This window comes from Coregonus clupeaformis, chromosome 24 (assembly GCF_020615455.1).
Source record: "Coregonus clupeaformis isolate EN_2021a chromosome 24, ASM2061545v1, whole genome shotgun sequence".
Lineage (NCBI taxonomy): Eukaryota > Metazoa > Chordata > Actinopteri > Salmoniformes > Salmonidae > Coregonus > Coregonus clupeaformis.
The window spans coordinates 61,423,757-61,440,884 of record NC_059215.1 but is presented as its reverse complement, the minus strand read 5'-3'; the positions used below and the strand labels follow the sequence as shown (position 1 = coordinate 61,440,884).

Below are 17,128 nucleotides of genomic sequence, written 5' to 3'. Positions count from 1 at the left end.
CATCACGACTGTACGTGTCATAAATACATTTATCCATATGTACCTGGAGCATGTCAGCAATGACTTTTATATAGCTGCTAATGTGAATGTGTGGTTATCTGTGAAGTAAAATAATGACATTGTGATTCTATATAACACGGTGGAATCAGTCCAACAACGGTTCATCCCATTTTGAGGCGACCATATTTCAGCCTTTTCGCAGTATACATTATGTACAACACTGTGTGTTAGTGTTAGACATTAGCATCACAGCAGGCGGATGGTCTGATAGGCTTATAGACCATAAACAAAGGGAGGATCTGTTCTGCCATTGGTTTATATTCCTACAAGGACAACTGAGGCTGAAACAGTTCTGTTTTTGTGTCTAACTTTATTTTTTTTAAAGAGTACATTTCCATAGAGACTATAAATATAGTGGATACATAGAATAATATATAAAAGCAGTAGTATGACCGTTTATATAACAGACTACAGTACAATTAATACTGTCACTTTAATAAAATTAAAAAAATAGATATTCCTATGGACATGGCTATGAAATGACCATGTTAGAAGTCTGCAGTTGAGAACATTTTTACATTTGGACCAAGTTGAGAACATGTGGACCAAGTTGAGAACATTTTGAGGGGATCAATTCTACTAATCTATTATAAAAGTCTGACACCACGTTTTCATTATGTTTTTATTAATTAATTTTTACATTACCTTGTAAAACAAGATGTAATCATTTGAGGGAAATATAATATATTGAAATGCTGTGTTAATCTAATAACATCAATTAAATCCATAAACTAATAATGTGTTCTTCTGGTTTCTCTTCAGCTACAGTGAGGGAAAAAAAGTATTTGATCCCCTGCTGATTTTGTATGTTTGCCCACTGACAAAGAAATGATCAGTCTATAATTTTAATGGTAGGTTTATTTGAACAGTGAGAGACAGAATAAATAAGAAAATATCCAGAAAAACGCATGTCAAAATTTTTATAAATTAATTTGCATTTTAATGAGGGAAATAAGTATTTGACCCCCTCTCAATCAGAAAGATTTCTGGCTACCAGGTGTCTTTTATACAGGTAACGAGCTGAGATTAGGAGCACACTGTTAAAGGGAGTGCTCCTAATGTCAGCTTGTTACCTGTATAAAAGATACTTGTCCACGGAAGCAATCAATCAATCAGATTCCAAACTCTCCACCATGGCCAAGACCAAAGAGCTCTCCAAGGATGTCAGGGACAAGATTGTAGACCTACACAAGGCTGGAATGGGCTACAAGACCATCGCCAAGCAGCTTGGGGAGAAGGTGACAACAGTTGGTGCGATTATTCGCAAATGGAAGAAACACAAAAGAACTGTCAATCTCCCTCGGCCCGGGGCTCCATGCAAGATCTCACCTCGTGGAGTTGCAATGATCATGAGAACGGTGAGGAATCAGCCCAGAACTACGCGGGAGGATCTTGTCAATGATCTCAAGGCAGCTGGGATCATAGTCACCAAGAAAACAATTGGTAACACACTACGCCGTGAAGGACTGAAATCCTGCAGCGCACGCAAGGTCCCCCTGCTCAAGAAAGCACATATACACGGCCATCTGAAGTTTGCCAATGAACTTCTGAATGATTCATAGGAGAACTGGGTGAAACTGTTGTGGTCAGTTGAGACCAAAATCGAACTCTTTGGCATCAACTCAACTCGCCGTGTTTGGAGGAGGAGGAATACTGCCTATGACCCCAAGAACACCATCCCCACCGTCAAACCTGGAGGTGGAAACATTATGCTTTGGGGGTGTTTTTCTGCTAAGAGGACAGGACAACTTCACCGCATCAAAGAGACGATGGACGGGGCCATGTACCGTCAAATCTTGGGTGAGAACCTCCTTCCCTCAGCCAGGGAATTGAAAATGGGTCGTGGATGGGGTATTCCAGCATGACAATGACCCAAAACACACGGCCAAGGCAACAAAGGAGTGGCTCAAGATGAGGCACATTAAGGTCCTGGAGTGGCCTAGCCAGTCTCCAGACCTTAATCCCATAGAAAATCTGTGGAGGGAGCTGAAGGTTCGAGTTGCCAAACATCAGCCTCGAAACCTTAATGACTTGGAGAAGATCTGCAAAGAGGAGTGGAACAAAATCCCTCCTGAGATGTGTGCAAACCTGGTGACCAACTACAAGAAACGTCTGACCTCTGTGATTGCCAACAAGGGTTTTGCCACCAAGTACTAAGTAATGTTTTGCAGAGGGGTCAAATACTTATTTCCCTCATTAAAATGCAAATCAATTTATAACATTTTTGACATGCGTTTTTCTTGATTTTTTTGTTGTTATTCTGTCTCTCACTGTTCAAATAAACCTACCATTAAAATGATAGACTGATCATGTCTTTGTCAGTGGGCAAACGTACAAAATCAGCAGGGGATCAAATACTTTTTTCCCTCACTGAATATGTCTGTATAACGCAGTGGAAGCCTCAATCAATGTTTCCGGTATGTTCTGAATATGACAATAATATTTGAATGCTTTTTTTTAAATACTGTTCTCAATAATGATTTGACTAAAAAAATCTGCAAAATGAAGTGACTAAATGTAGATGAAATTGTAGAAATCATTGTTCAAGGGCCGAACAGAGTGACGGTAGAAGCAATAGAATACATTATATTTAGATTTAAATTACAATTATCACCACCCTATCTCTGCTACACATTACTCTGCATTTCTTTCCTTGGCTGACACTTCTTCCTACTGTAGGGGGAGAGGCGCTGAGAGGCAGGACAGAAACACTGGTAACTTCCTTTATGGTTCAGGCAGAGGTGAGAGCAGCCACCATTCTTACGGCTACATTCATTGATATCTGTTGATAAAACAGAGGGCAAGGGCTGGTCAGAAAGATATCATTGGAAGTGATTGTGATCGTAGATTTGTCAAAGACTTCAGTTTGATCTATTTATGTCTGCTGTGTGTGTGTGTGTGTGTGTGTGTGTGTGTGTGTATGGATGTGTGTGTATTAGTGGGCGTGTTCATCTCACCTCTGCAGTGGTGTCCGTCTGAGTACAGTTTGTAACCTCTGGGACAGATACAGCGGTGGGAGCCAGGCAGGTTGACACACTTCCACTGACACCTGTGTGCAGGTACACCGACCTCTGGCTCCTCACATTCATTGATGTCTGTAAAGGATCAGTGTCATTCCAGAAGTTGAAGACCACTTAATTGCCATACACATTGTTTCATGTAGGAGAGAATAGTTCATGTGGGTAAAGAGACCCTCTACAGACTAAGCCGGAGGGAGGAATTGTTTTAAGAAGGTCATACCAAGGATCCTTTAGCTATTTGTGAGTTTGAATTTTAAGACTCCTTGAAGTACCAAAGATATATATAAAAAAATTACATTTTAATTTGGCCTTACTACAATTAGCCCATACAAACGCATTGAATAACAGATTCACTAAATGGAAAAACAGATAGTTAGTTTGTTGTGAAGTGTCTGCCCTATATCTGAGCGATATAAAGTTAGTTTGTTCTGAAGTGTCTGCCCTATATCTGAGCGATATAAAGTTAGTTTGTTCTGAAGTGTCTGCCCTATATCTGAGCGATATAAAGTTAGTTTGTTCTGAAGTGTCTGCCATATATCTGAGCGATATAAAGTTAGTTTGTTCTGAAGTGTCTGCCCTATATCTGAGCGATATAAAGTTAGTTTGTTCTGAAGTGTCTGCCCTATATCTGAGCGATATAAAGTTAGTTTGTTCTGAAGTGTCTGCCCTATATCTGAGCGATATAAAGTTAGTTTGTTCTGAAGTGTCTGCCCTATATCTGAGCGATATAAAGTTAGTTTGTTCTGAAGTGTCTGCCCTATATCTGAGCGATATAAAGTTAGTTTGTTCTGAAGTGTCTGCCCTATATCTGAGCGATATAAAGTTAGTTTGTTCTGAAGTGTCTGCCCTATATCTGAGCGATATACAGTGGGGAAAAAAAGTATTTAGTCAGCCACCAATTGTGCAAGTTCTCCCACTTAAAAAGATGAGAGAGGCCTGTAATTTTCATCATAGGTACACATCAACTATAACAGACAAATTGAGGGAAAAAAATCCAGAGAATCACATTGTAGGATTTTTAATGAATTTATTTGCAAATTATGGTGGAAAATAAGTATATGGTCACCTACAAACAAGCAAGATTTCTGGCTCTCACAGACCTGTAACTTCTTCTTTAAGAGGCTCCTCTGTCCTCCACTCGTTACCTGTATTAATGGCACCTGTTTGAACTTGTTATCAGTATAAAAGACACCTGTCCACAACCTCAAACAGTCACACTCCAAACTCCACTATGGCCAAGACCAAAGAGCTGTCAAAGGACACCAGAAACAAAATTGTAGACCTGCACCAGGCTGGGAAGACTGAATCTGCAATGGGTAAGCAGCTTGGTTTGAAGAAATCAACTGTGGGAGCAATTATTAGGAAATGGAAGACATACAAGACCACTGATAATCTCCCTCGATCTGGGGCTCCACGCAAGATCTCACCCCGTGGGGTCAAAATGATCACAAGAACGGTGAGCAAAAATCCCAGAACCACACGGGGGGACCTAGTGAATGACCTGCAGAGAGCTGGGACCAAAGTAACAAAGCCTACCATCAGTAACACACTACGCCGCCAGGAACTCAAATCCTGCAGTGCCAGACGTGTCCCCCTGCTTAAGCCAGTACATGTCCAGGCCCGTCTGAAGTTTCCTAGAGTGCATTTTGCTGATCCAGAAGAGGATTTGGAGAATGTCATATGGTCAGATGAAACCAAAATATAACTTTCTGGTAAAAACTCAACTCGTCGTGTTTGGAGGACAAAGAATGCTGAGTTGCATACAAAGAACACCATACCTACTGTGAAGCATGGGGGTGGAAACATCATGCTTTGGGGCTGTTTTTCTGCAAAGGGACCAGGACGACTGATCCGCGTAAAGGAAAGAATGAATGGGGCCATGTATCGTGAGATTTTGAGTGAAAACCTCCTTCCATCAGCAAGGGCATTGAAGATGAAACGTGGCTGGGTCTTTCAGCATGACAATGATCCCAAACACACCGCCCGGGCAACGAAGGAGTGGCTTCGTAAGAAGCATTTCAAGGTCCTGGAGTGGCCTAGCCAGTCTCCAGATCTCAACCCCATAGAAAATCTTTGGAGGGAGTTGAAAGTCCGTGTTTCCCAGCGACAGCCCCAAAACATCACTGCTCTAGAGGAGATCTGCATGGAGGAATGGGCCAAAATACCAGCAACAGTGTGTGAAAACCTTGTGAAGACTTACAGAAAACGTTTGACCTGTGTCATTGCCAACAAAGGGTATATAACAAAGTATTGAGAAACTTTTGTTATTGACCAAATACTTATTTTCCACCATAATTTGCAAATAAATTCATTAAAAATCCTACAATGTGATTTTCTGGATTTTTTTTCTCATTTTGTCTGTCATAGTTGACGTGTACCTATGATGAAAATTACAGGCCTCTCTCTTCTTTTTAAGTGGGAGAACTTGCACAATTGGTGGCTGACTAAATACTTTTTTTCCCCACTGTAAGTAGGTTCGGGAAACATTTGTTATTTGACTTGTTTTTTGTAGTTATTTTAAACATGTATTTAACCCCTTATTTTTGGCACTGAACAGTCTCCATATATACTTCCATTCCTTTTTTTCAACTGGTACTGGGGACCCTTCAGACGAGTCTTGTGAGGCCTGTGGGCATCCTAGAGCAATGTACTTAGAGCAATGTACATGTTCGTGAGAGTCTCACCTTTCCACAGAGGGGTCATATTAGTGTGTTGCCCAAACCGTTAGGATGCTACAGACAGAAGTTGGCTGATCGGCTGTACCGATTTAAGACGAGGCCCAAGACGCTTGTGGCGGTCATAGAGCAAAAGGGAGGACACCATCATGTTCGTGAGAGTCTCATCCTTCCATAGAGGGATTCGGACACTACAGACTATATTGTGAGAGAGCGATTTTCGGGATGTCTCATGGTCTGACGAACACTGCTCTAGCTCTTTCACTGCAGATGCGGAAGTGCGACATCGGCTGATGCGGTGGATTGAGATATCTCGTTTAAACTGACATATTTTTACAGGGATTTTTGGATTATGCTAATTAGATTTCCACGAGGGTAATTAAGAGAGAGATATTCCACTAGTCTCACTAAAGGTTGCGGCATTCTCTCTTCATTTCTACTGAACCTAATGCATCCCCAGTGTCTCCTACCCACACACGCCTTTCTGGACGAGTTTCCTCCAGGTTTTGGGGTTGAGGGTTGTTTCCTGTACCCTGCTGGACACTCAGCCACACAGGCCCTTCCGTCCCCGGCCAGGATGTGTCCGTTGGGGCAAGAGCAGCGGAACGAGCCGAAGGTGTTGACGCAGGTCTGCTGGCAGCGCTGCTGCGGCTGGCCCTCCACACACTCATCCACATCTGCACCGAGGACACACACAGGTATTGTTTAAACACACGTGCGTACACACACACACACAATTAGGAAAGTGGCCTGTCTGATGCTGATGTCACAAAGGCCCTGAGATGAAAGAGTATAGCAGCTCTCTCTCTCTCTCTTTGTTTCTCTCTGTCTCTCTCTAATGTTCTCTCGCTCTGGCACACCTCATTGCCATGGAGACCACCCATGCACCGTTGGCTTTCATGTCTGACAAAGGCGATGTGTGATGCTGTTTTGATCGTGTCAGTGTTCAGTCTTATGTTACAACAACAGTGTGTATTAGCTAACATCCACCTGTTCTGTTCCACTGATGTGATCTGCAGCCCTGGCCTCAGTGGTCTGGCCCTGTTTGAATACATGAAATACAGACTCAGAGAAAAACGTCTGATTTATAGAGGAAGCTGCAGTGTGTGGAAAACGACTCAGGGAGATATATCAACTACTGTACCTGCTAGTTGAGCTCCTGCTCTTACCCAGGAGAGCACGTGTAGCTGTGTGCGTAGATGTGTGTATAGCTTTGTGTGTAGCTGTGTGTGTAGATGTGTGTGTACAGTTGAAGTCGGAAGTTTACATACACCTTAGCCAAATACATTTAAACTCAGTTCTTCACAATTCCTGACATTTAATCCTAGTAAAAATTCCCTGTCTTAGGTCAGTTAGGATCACCACTTTATTTTAAGAATGTGAAATGTCAGAATAATAGTAGAGAGAATTATTTATTTCAGCTTTTATTTCTTTCATCACATTCCCAATGGGTCAGAAGTTTACATACACTCAATTAGTATTTGGTAGCATTGCCTTTAAATTGTTTAACTTGGGTCAAACGTTTCGGGTAGCCTTCCACAAGCTTCCCACAATAAGTTGGGTGAATTTTGGCCCATTCCTCCTAACAGAGCTAGTAAAACTGAGGCAGGTTTGTAGGCCTCCTTGCTCGCACATGCTTTTTCAGTTCTGCCCACAAATGTTCTATAGGATTGAGGTCAGGGCTTTGTGGCCACTCCAATACCTTGACTTTGTTGTCCTTAAGCCATTTTGCCACAACTTTGGAAGTATGCTTGGGGTAATTGTCCATTTGGAAGACCCATTTGCGACCAAGTTTTAACTTCCTGACTGATGTCTTGAGATGTTGCTTCAATATATCCACAATTTTCCTTCCTCATGATGCCATCTATTTTGTGAAGTGCACCAGTCCCTCCTGCAGCAAAGCACCCCCACAGCATGATGCTGCCACCCCCGTGCTTCACGGTTGGGATGGTGTTCTTCGGCTTGCAAGTCCCCCCTTTTTCCTCCAAACATAACGATGGTCATTATAGTCAAATAGTTTCATCAGACCAGAGGACATTTCTCCAAAAAGTACGATCTTTGTCCGCATGTGCAGTTGCAAACCATAGTCTGGCTTTTTTATGGCGGTTTTGGAGCAGTGGCTTCTTCCTTGCTGAGTGGCCTTTCAGGTTATGTCGAGATAGGACTCGTTTTACTGTGGATATAGATACTTTTGTACCTGTTTCCTCCAGCATCTTCACAAGGTCCTTTGCTGTTGTTCTGGGATTGATTTGCACTTTTCGCACCAAAGTACGTTTTTTTATTTTTTTTTTATTTTTTTATTTAACCTTTATTTAACCAGGTAAGCCAGTTGAGAACAGGTTCTCATTTACAACTGCGACCTGGCCAAGATAAAGCAAAGCAGTGCAATAAAAACAACACAGAGTTACATATGGGGTAAAAAACATAAAGTCAAAAATACAACAGAAAATATATATACAGTGTGTGCAAATGTAGCAAGTTATGGAGGTAAGGCAATAAATAGGCTATAGTGCAGAATAATTACAATAGTATTAACACTGGAATGCTAGATGTGCAAGAGATGATGTGCAAATAGAGATACTGGGGTGCAAAAGAGCAAAATAAATAACAATATAGGGATGAGGTAGTTGGGTGGGCTAATTTCAGATGGGCTGTGTACAGGTGCAGTGATCGGTAAGGTGCTCTGACAACTGATGCTTAAAGTTATTGAGGGAGATAAGAGTCTCCAGCTTCAGAGATTTTTGCAATTCGTTCCAGTCATTGGCAGCAGAGAACTGGAAGGAATGGCGGCCAAAGGAGGTGTTGGCTTTGGGAATGACCAGTGAGATATACCTGCTGGAGCGCAGACTACTGGTGGGTGCTGCTATGGTGACCAATGAGCTAAGATAAGGCGGGGATTTGCCTAGCAGTGATTTATAGATGGCCTGGAGCCAGTGGGTTTGACGACGAACATGTAGTGAGGACCAGCCAACAAGAGCGTACAGGTCACAGTGGTGGGTAGTGTATGGGGCTTTGGAGACAAAACGGATGGCACTGTGATAGACTACATCCAATTTGCTGAGTAGAGTGTTGGAGGCTATTTTGTAAATGACATCGCCGAAGTCAAGGATCGGTAGGATAGTCAGTTTTACGAGGGCATGTTTGGCAGCATGAGTGAAGGAGGCTTTGTTGCGAAATAGGAAGCCGATTCTAGATTTAACTTTGGATTGGAGATTCTTTATGTGAGTCTGGAAGTTGAGTTTACAGTCTAACCAGACACCTAGGTATTTGTAGTTGTCCACATACTCTAGGTCAGACCCGTCGAGAGTGGTGATTCTAGTCGGGTGGGCGGGTGCCAGCAGCGTTCGATTGAAAAGCATGCATTTAGTTTTACTAGTGTTTAAGAGCAGTTGGAGGCTACTGAAGGATTGTTGTATGGCATTGAAGCTCCTTTGGAGGTTTGTTAACACAGTGTCCAATGAAGGGCCAGATGTATACAAAATGGTGTCGTCTGCGTAGAGGTGGATCTGAGAGTCACCAGCAGCAAGAGCGACATCATTGATATACACGGAGAAAAGTGTCGGCCCAAGAATTGAACCCTGTGGCACCCCCATAGAGACAGCCATAGGTCCAGACAACAGGCCCTCCGATTTGACACACTGAACTCTATCTGAGAAGTAGTTGGTGAACCAGGCGAGGCAGTCATTTGAGAAACCAAGGCTATTTAGTCTGCCAATAAGAATGCGGTGGTTGACAGAGTCGAAAGCCTTGGCCAGGTCGATGAAGACGGCTGCACAGTACTGTCTATTATCAATCGCGGTTATAATATCGTTTAGGACCTTGAGCGTGGCTGAAGTGCACCCGTGACCAGCTCGGAAACCGGATTGCATAGCGGAGAAGGTACGGTGGTATTCGAAATGGTCGGTGATCTGTTTGTTAACTTGGCTTTCAAATACTTTTGAAAGGCAGGGCAGGATGGATATAGGTCTGTAGCAGTTTGGATCTAGAGTGTCACCCCCTTTGAAGAGGGGGATGACCGCGGCAGCTTTCCAATCTCTGGGGATCTCAGACGTTATGAAAGAGAGGTTGAACAGACTAGTAATAGGGGTTGCGACAGTTTCGGCGGCTAGTTTTAGAAAGAAAGGGTCCAGATTGTCTAGCCCAGCTGATTTGTAGGGGTCCAGATTTTGCAGCGCTTTCAAAACATCAGCTGTCTTAATTTGTGTGAAGGAGAAGCGGGGGGGGCATGGGCAAGTTGCAGCAGAGGGTGCAGAGTTGGTGGCCGGGTTAGTGGTAGCCAGATGGAAAGCATGGCCAGCTGTAGCAAAATGCTTGTTGAAATTCTCGATTATTGTAGATTTATCGGTGGTGATAGTGTTTCCTAGCCTCAGTGCAGTGGGCAGCTGGGAGGAAGTGCTCTTATTCTCCATGGATATTCTCCACGTTCATCTCTAGGAGACAGAACGTGTCTCCTTCCTGAGCGGTATGACGGCTGCGTGGTCCCATGGTGTTTATACTTGCGCACTATTGTTTGTACAGATGAACGTGGTACCTTCAGACGTTTGGAAATTGCTCCCAAGGATGAACCAGACTTGTGGAGGTCTACAATTTTATTTCTGAGGTCTTGGCTGATTTCTTTAGATTTTCCATGATGTTGTCACGCCCTGGCTCTGGGGACTATTATATGTTGAGCCAGGGTGTGTAGGTTTCATTGTTTAGTTTTCTAGGTTTGTGTTCTAGTTTGTGTATATCTATGTTGGCCAGGGTGGTTCCCAATCAGAGGCAGCTGTAGCTTGTTGTCTCTGATTGGGGACCATACTTAGGCAGCCTGTTGGCACATGTTTATTGTGGGATCTTGTTCCGTTAAGGTTTGTGTTATTAACCCGGGACTTCACGTATCGTTTGTTTATTGTTTTGGTTCGTGTGTGTACTACTAATAAAGTATGTACGCCTTGGGTCCGCTTCATCATGTGATGATCGTGACAGATGTCAAGCAAAGAGGCACTGAGTTTGAAGGTAGGCCTTGAAATATATCCACAGGTACACCTCCAATTGACTCACATGATGTCAATTAGCCTATCAGAAGCTTCTAAAGCCATGACATCATTTTCTGGAATTTTCCAAGCTGTTCAAAGGCACAGTGTATGTAAACTTCTGACCCACTGGAATTGTGATACAGTGAATTATAAGTGAAATAATCTGTCTGTAAACAATTGTTGGAAAAATGACTTGTGTCATACACAAAGTAGATGTCCTAACCGACTTGCCAAAACTATAGTTTGTTAACAAGAAATGTGTGGAGTGGTTGAAAAACGAGTTTTAATGACTCCAACGTAAGTGTATGTAAACTTCCGACTTCAACTGTAGCTGTGTGTATAGCTGTGTGTATAGCTGTGTGTGTAGCTGTGTGTGTAGCTGTGTGTATAGATGTGTGTGTAGATGTGTGTGTAGCTGTGTGTATAGATGTGTATAGATGTGTGTGTAGCTGTGTGTGTAGATCTGTGTGTGTAGCTGTGTGTATAGATGTGTGTATAGATGTGTGTATAGATGTGTGTGTAGATGTGTGTAGCTGTGTGTGTAGCTGTGTGTGTAGCTGTGTGTATAGATGTGTGTGTTTACACCACTGCTGTGATATTGGAATGTGTAAATTAATATTTATCTCTGTGGTATGGTATGGCTGGTATGGTATGGTATGGTATGGTATGGTATGGTATGGTATGGTATGGTATGGTATGGTATGGTATGGTATGGTATGGTATGGTATGGTCTGGTATGGTATGGTATGGTATGGTATGGTATGGTATGGTATGCCTGTCTGAGTCAGACTGATTATAGCATGTATTGATATTATGATAGTCAGGTCTGACTACAGGAGAAAACCACCTGTTTATTCAACCACCTGTCTATGGACAGTGAATAATAGTAGTACTTTATTCTAAGACTCAAATGATGGGTTACTGCCAGCGGCACATGGATATAACCTGTTGAGGGAAAATAGAAATTGTGAGAAAGTATTTCTCAACAGAGAAACACTTTTTAACAGAAGCCAATTTTTTTAAGGTAGATAATTTGACCCAGGTTATTTACTGGACACCCAGAACCAAATGTCCAGCTGTCACAAGAGACTACTTTGTAGGTGAACCGTGGAATAGAGCTCATGAAACATATTAACATGGTCTTTCCCTCACGCTGTAGCTTGTCCCTCTGCAGTGCTGCCGTGTGATCAGAGTGTTAAAGATGTTATGGGTCAAGAATGTCAAGCTCTAAATGGGAGCTTCTCAGGCTGTAAAAACATCATTGAATTTAGGGGGCATCATGATCACATCGCAGACCCTGTTGTTTTAGACACTACGGCTGTTCTTTATACAGAGGCTGTGGAGGAAGACATCTTGGCTAGTCGGACACTGTGGAGGAAGACATCTTGGGTAGTCAAGGCAACACAAACAAGACATTTGACCTCTCACCCCAACAAGGAGCACAAACACAACACTGACTAGTGGTTTTGGGCTCATAAAGTGAAATACCTATTTCTACCACAAAGCTTGGTGAATGTGTAGTAGCTCTTGTACCAGTTGTTTCAGTGAAACATGTCCCTTGAGGACTTGCGTTACTTGCTACGGCTTTAGCTCAGTGGGTGAACACTGTCTTGGGGCGCACAGGAGACCCTGGGTTCGAACCGAGTCACTTCGTCTCTCACCTTGATTGATTGATTGATTGTTTTACTGACCTCTACAGGTACGGTGGTCCTCTAGCAGGGTGAAGCCTGGTCTGCAGTGACACTGAGCCTGTTCCTGGTTCACACTACACAGCTGGGAACAGCCTCCGTTGTTCAGGGAGCAGGGGGTCACCTCTAGGGTTAGAGGTCAGAGATGGAGGAGTCAGTGTCTCATGTCTGTATTCTATTTTTGTGTGTATATCCTGTCTGTATATCCTGTCTGTATATCCTGTCTGTATATTCTGTTTATTGTCTGATACCATTTCACCAGGTCAAATTTTTGGTACATGTAAAATGCGCTTGGTGAATGAAGGTGATTCTGTATAGTACTATAACAGGTGTGCAGGCTTTGTGTGTTATAGTAGGGCTGGAATAAAGACCCTGCAGGAGGGTAGCTCTCCAGGAGTAGGGTTGGCCACCTATGAATTATGACTATACCTTCACTGAGCCCCGTCAATTTAAAATAGGACTGTCTTCCAACAACCACAGCTGGTCCCAATTCACTCCCTACCCATCAAAGGGTTAGTTCCAAGGGGAAGGGAAGGGGAAATAAGTGAATTGGGACCGGCTGCCAGAGTCTACCAAGCACAGCACTGACTTCCTGGTGATTCCACTCAGTCTGCCAGTCAGTCACTCAGTTACTGAGAGATAACGCGTGTAACAGATCTTCTGATGTCACTGAGGTAATAATGTAGAAAACAGAGAAAGCTGCACACGTCTCCTTTCGTTACCTGTTTCTCTCCTAACACACATCATCTCCACACATCATCTCCACACACATCATCTCCACACACATCATCTCCACACATCATCTCCACATACATCTCTCCACATCATCTCCACACATCATCTCCACACATCATCTCTACACCATCTCCACACATCATCTCCACACATCATCTATACACATCATCTCTACACATCATCTCTACACATCATCTCTACACATCATCTCTACACACATCATCTACACATAATCTCCACATATCATCTCCACACATCATCTCCACACATCATCTCTATACCATCTCCACACATCATCTCTACACATCATCTCTACACATACATCTCCACACATCATCTCCACACATCATCTCTACACAGCAACTAACAGGGTTAAGTACAGGGACCCTTTACTTCTCACCTTCCCAAACACAGAGGACTCAGTCCATGAGGTGAACATGGCAACATAGGTTGTGAACAATGCTTCTAGGGCCTTCTGTAGGCCTTCCATTCGGTACTACAGAATCTGTAGAGGCAATACATTGGGGAATGATAGTGCAGTGACTTACCCAAGCAGACAGGTGTGACACCACTCCACCGTCCGCCCTGCAGACAGTAGCTGTGGATATCCCCGTGGGCCAGTGTGTGCCCTGCATAGCAGGCGTACTGGATGTAGTGTTTGTAGTCCTGCGGACCGGGGTTGTCTACCGTACGGAAGTAGAAGGTGCCATGAGCGGGCAGGGGAGGGTAAGGGCACACCGGACGCCTGGTTATGGTCACAGGCCTGAGCAGCACTGTGCCTGTGGCACCCTTAACAAGATGATGGTCTGACCTGTTTGAAGCCAGATATGATGAAGTCCCATTGTGTAGGGACGTTTCACGATCATCACCGGACAGTGGTGATGATGATGTCTCATTGGCCTGACTGTGATGACGGTCACTTGTGTCGGTTTCATTGTACTGTGAGGACTCGTTTGATGCCAGATCCGGAGAGGTCACGTTGTGTTGAAGAGTTTCACCATCATCATCATCAAGAGATAATGATGCGGTCTCCTTCACCTGGATGTGATGACCATCCATGTCTGTTCCATTGACCCAGTGGCTGGTGGTGTTGCTAGAGTTGATGAAGCTTGTGGAGCTCGTCTCAGTGGGTCTCTGAGGACCAGGCTCCTGTGTTTCTGTGCTGCTCACATCTGCTGGCTCCGTAACGCCCTGGCCAGGCTCCACCTGGGTGGCCCCTGTCGGCACCTCCTTCCTGGGTAATGAATCGTCCTGCTCAGCCTGGGCTATGGAGGTCCCTTGGTGCCCATACCCTTCAGCAGGAGAGACCGGCAGGCCAGATGTGGAAGTAATGGTCTCTGTAGTAGTAGAGGATGATGTGGAGGCCTGTGGTCTAGTGGGCTTCTCAGGGGCCCCTTCTCTGTCTGTTAGACCCCTGGTGTCTTTCAGAATCTCCTCCACAAGGTGAGCTTTGGGGCTGAAGTCTATGGAGTGTGGATCTTTTAGGTGGGTGTGGGGGTCTTTGGGTGGTGCGTTGGCCAGAAAGATGGGCTTGAGGAAGGCATCCTTGGAGGCAGTGTTAGCGATGGTATTGTAGTGAAGCCGTAGATGGTTCTTCAGAGCGAACGGAGCGTCAAGGTTCTGGTTCTGGATCCCGGGCATCGGGACCGTTGGCTCCTTCTGCTTCCCTGAACTCATCATGTCAGACTCTAGGAGGGAGAGTCAGAGAGGAGGATCAAGATCAGGAGACATCATCCATCCATGCCTTCGTTTAAGGCAGGTTAAAAATCAGATTACAGTGTATGTTTATAATTGGTCCACATGAAGGAGGGTAGCCTACTGTATAATACGATGTTGATAGTAATCTACAGCAGTCTCACCCTCAGGCCTCACACTGAAAAGAGTGAGGTGGAGGGCCACGGTGGACACCCCAAGGGGGCAAAGAGGACTAAGTCAGTAAGTTAAGTCTCTCACCCTTGCAGACAGGCTTGGTGCCGTTCCAGTTCTGGCCCTTGCAGTAGAGCAGTGAGTGTCCATAGAGCCTGTAGCCGGCATCACAGCTGAAGAGAACCCAGGACCCATCATCTGTCACACTTGTAACCCCATGCGTGAGATCCCCAGGGCTGGGACACCCAGAGCCTGGAATACACAAACAGGAGATTCAACACAGATTAGAGGAGAAAAAGCTGGAAAGAGAAGATAGACAAGGAGAGAGAGAGAAGGAGAAGGAGAGAGAGAGAGAGAAGGAGAAGGAGAGAGAGAGACGGAGAAGGAGAGAAGGAGAAGGAGAGAGAGACAAGGAGAAGGAGAGAGAGAAGAAGGAGAGAGAGACAAGGAGAAGGAGAGAGAGAGAGGAGAAGGAGAGAGAGACAAGGAGAAGGAGAGAGAGACAAGGAGAAGGAGAGAGAGAGAAGGAGAAGGAGAGAGAGAAGGAGAGAGAGAAGGAGAAGGAGAGAGAGAGAAGGAGAAGGAGAGAGAGAGAAGGAGAAGGAGAGAGAGGAGAAGGAGAGAGAGAGAGACAAGGAGAAGGAGAGAGAGAGAAGGAGAGAGAGAGAAGGAGAAGGAGAGAGACAATGAGAAGGAGAGAGACAATGAGAAGGAGAGAGAGAGAAACAAGGAGAAGGAGAGAGAGAGAAGGAGAGAGAGAGAGAAAGGGAGAAGGCCATAAAATGTAGATTGAATAGCGTAACTTGAAATAAATGAATCAAAGTCACTTACCAACACACACAGGAGGTTCCCTGGACCACTGTCCAGACACACAGCTGTTGGTTCTATAACCATGGATCTTGTAGCCAGGGTTACAGGTGAACGTCACATACAGCCCCCTGTAGCGGAAGAATGTTCTACCGTTCTCCAGGTGTCTGAAACCACTGCATTCCTCCTCACCCAAAGACCCTGGAATGCAGACCAAAAGAAAGCAAGCCTGATGCAAGGAGTTCCCCTTGATCTCAAAAGTACTTTTACCAAGCAGAAACAAGAGCTCCAATAGATTGACATGGTAGACAGACTGACTGACCTGGAGGGAGGGTCCACAGTAGAGCCACTAGCGCAGAGAGAAGCCCCGTCAGAGCCCCCATGGTCTTCCCTGCAGTCGACTGAGGTGCTCTACTCTTCTCTCTCTCTCCCTTCCTCTCCCTCTCTCTCTCATCCTCCCTCTCCCTCTCTCTCTCTCTCTCTCATCCTCCCTCTCTTTCTGCGTATCTGGGATCCTCTGGCACCTTGTAGTTCTAGTGTGTGTGTTTGCGTGAGTGTGTTGTCCTGTGTGTGTTTGTGATCCTGTGTGTGTGTTGTCTAGGCCTCCTGTAGCTCAGTTGGTAGAGCATGGCGCTTGCAATGCCAGGGTTGTGGGTTCGATTCCCACAGGGGGCCAGTATGAAAAATGTATGCACTCACTAACTGTAAGTCGCTCTGGATAAGAGCGTCTGCTAAATGACTCAAATGTAAAATGTAAATGTGTGTGTGTGTTGTCCTGTGTGTGTGTGTGTGTGTGTGATCCTGAACACCAGACCTGTGGAATGCCTCCCACCCTCCCGAGAGGGGCTGGTCCTGCCATTTGGCCTGCCTGCCTGTCAGAAGTACGAGGTGTGTTTAACAGTGCTCACACATTGCTTTGTAATTATGGGGCTTCCGATACACACCCACACACGTCTATATGCATGCACAAACATGCACACACACACACAGAATACAAATGTAACCATGTAAGGAAACGGTCAAGGAAACAGCCGGTAAAGAGCATTTAAAGCTACACATCACATGATACAGTATAACAGCAACCCCACTGGAGCAGGAGCCTATTTCCTGTTTCTGTAGTGAGGCAGCTTGATGTACAGTACACCCCCTGGACAGGACACTAGTCTATCTCCTGTTTCTGTATCATGAGGCAGTTTGATGTACAGTACACCCCCTGGACAGGACACTAGTCTATCTCCTGTTTCTGTAGTGAGACAGCTTGA

The 17,128-nt window shown here is 44.6% G+C and overlaps 1 protein-coding gene across 1 annotated transcript; it reads right to left on the bottom strand.

The window, feature by feature from the left end:
* Positions 1-2,403: 2,403 nt before the first annotated feature.
* On the bottom strand, positions 2,404-16,467 carry si:dkey-163f14.6 (latent-transforming growth factor beta-binding protein 3). The gene is made up of 8 exons (XM_041846840.2): positions 16,189-16,467; positions 15,891-16,067; positions 15,147-15,311; positions 13,742-14,881; positions 12,462-12,584; positions 6,226-6,432; positions 3,018-3,155; positions 2,404-2,842 (listed from the first exon to the last, which is right to left on the bottom strand). Exons 1-8 carry the CDS (start codon positions 16,247-16,249, stop codon positions 2,688-2,690), a joined length of 2,166 nt encoding a protein of 721 aa, XP_041702774.2. The 5' UTR covers positions 16,250-16,467; the 3' UTR covers positions 2,404-2,687.
* Between the last annotated feature and the right edge of the window lie 661 nt (positions 16,468-17,128).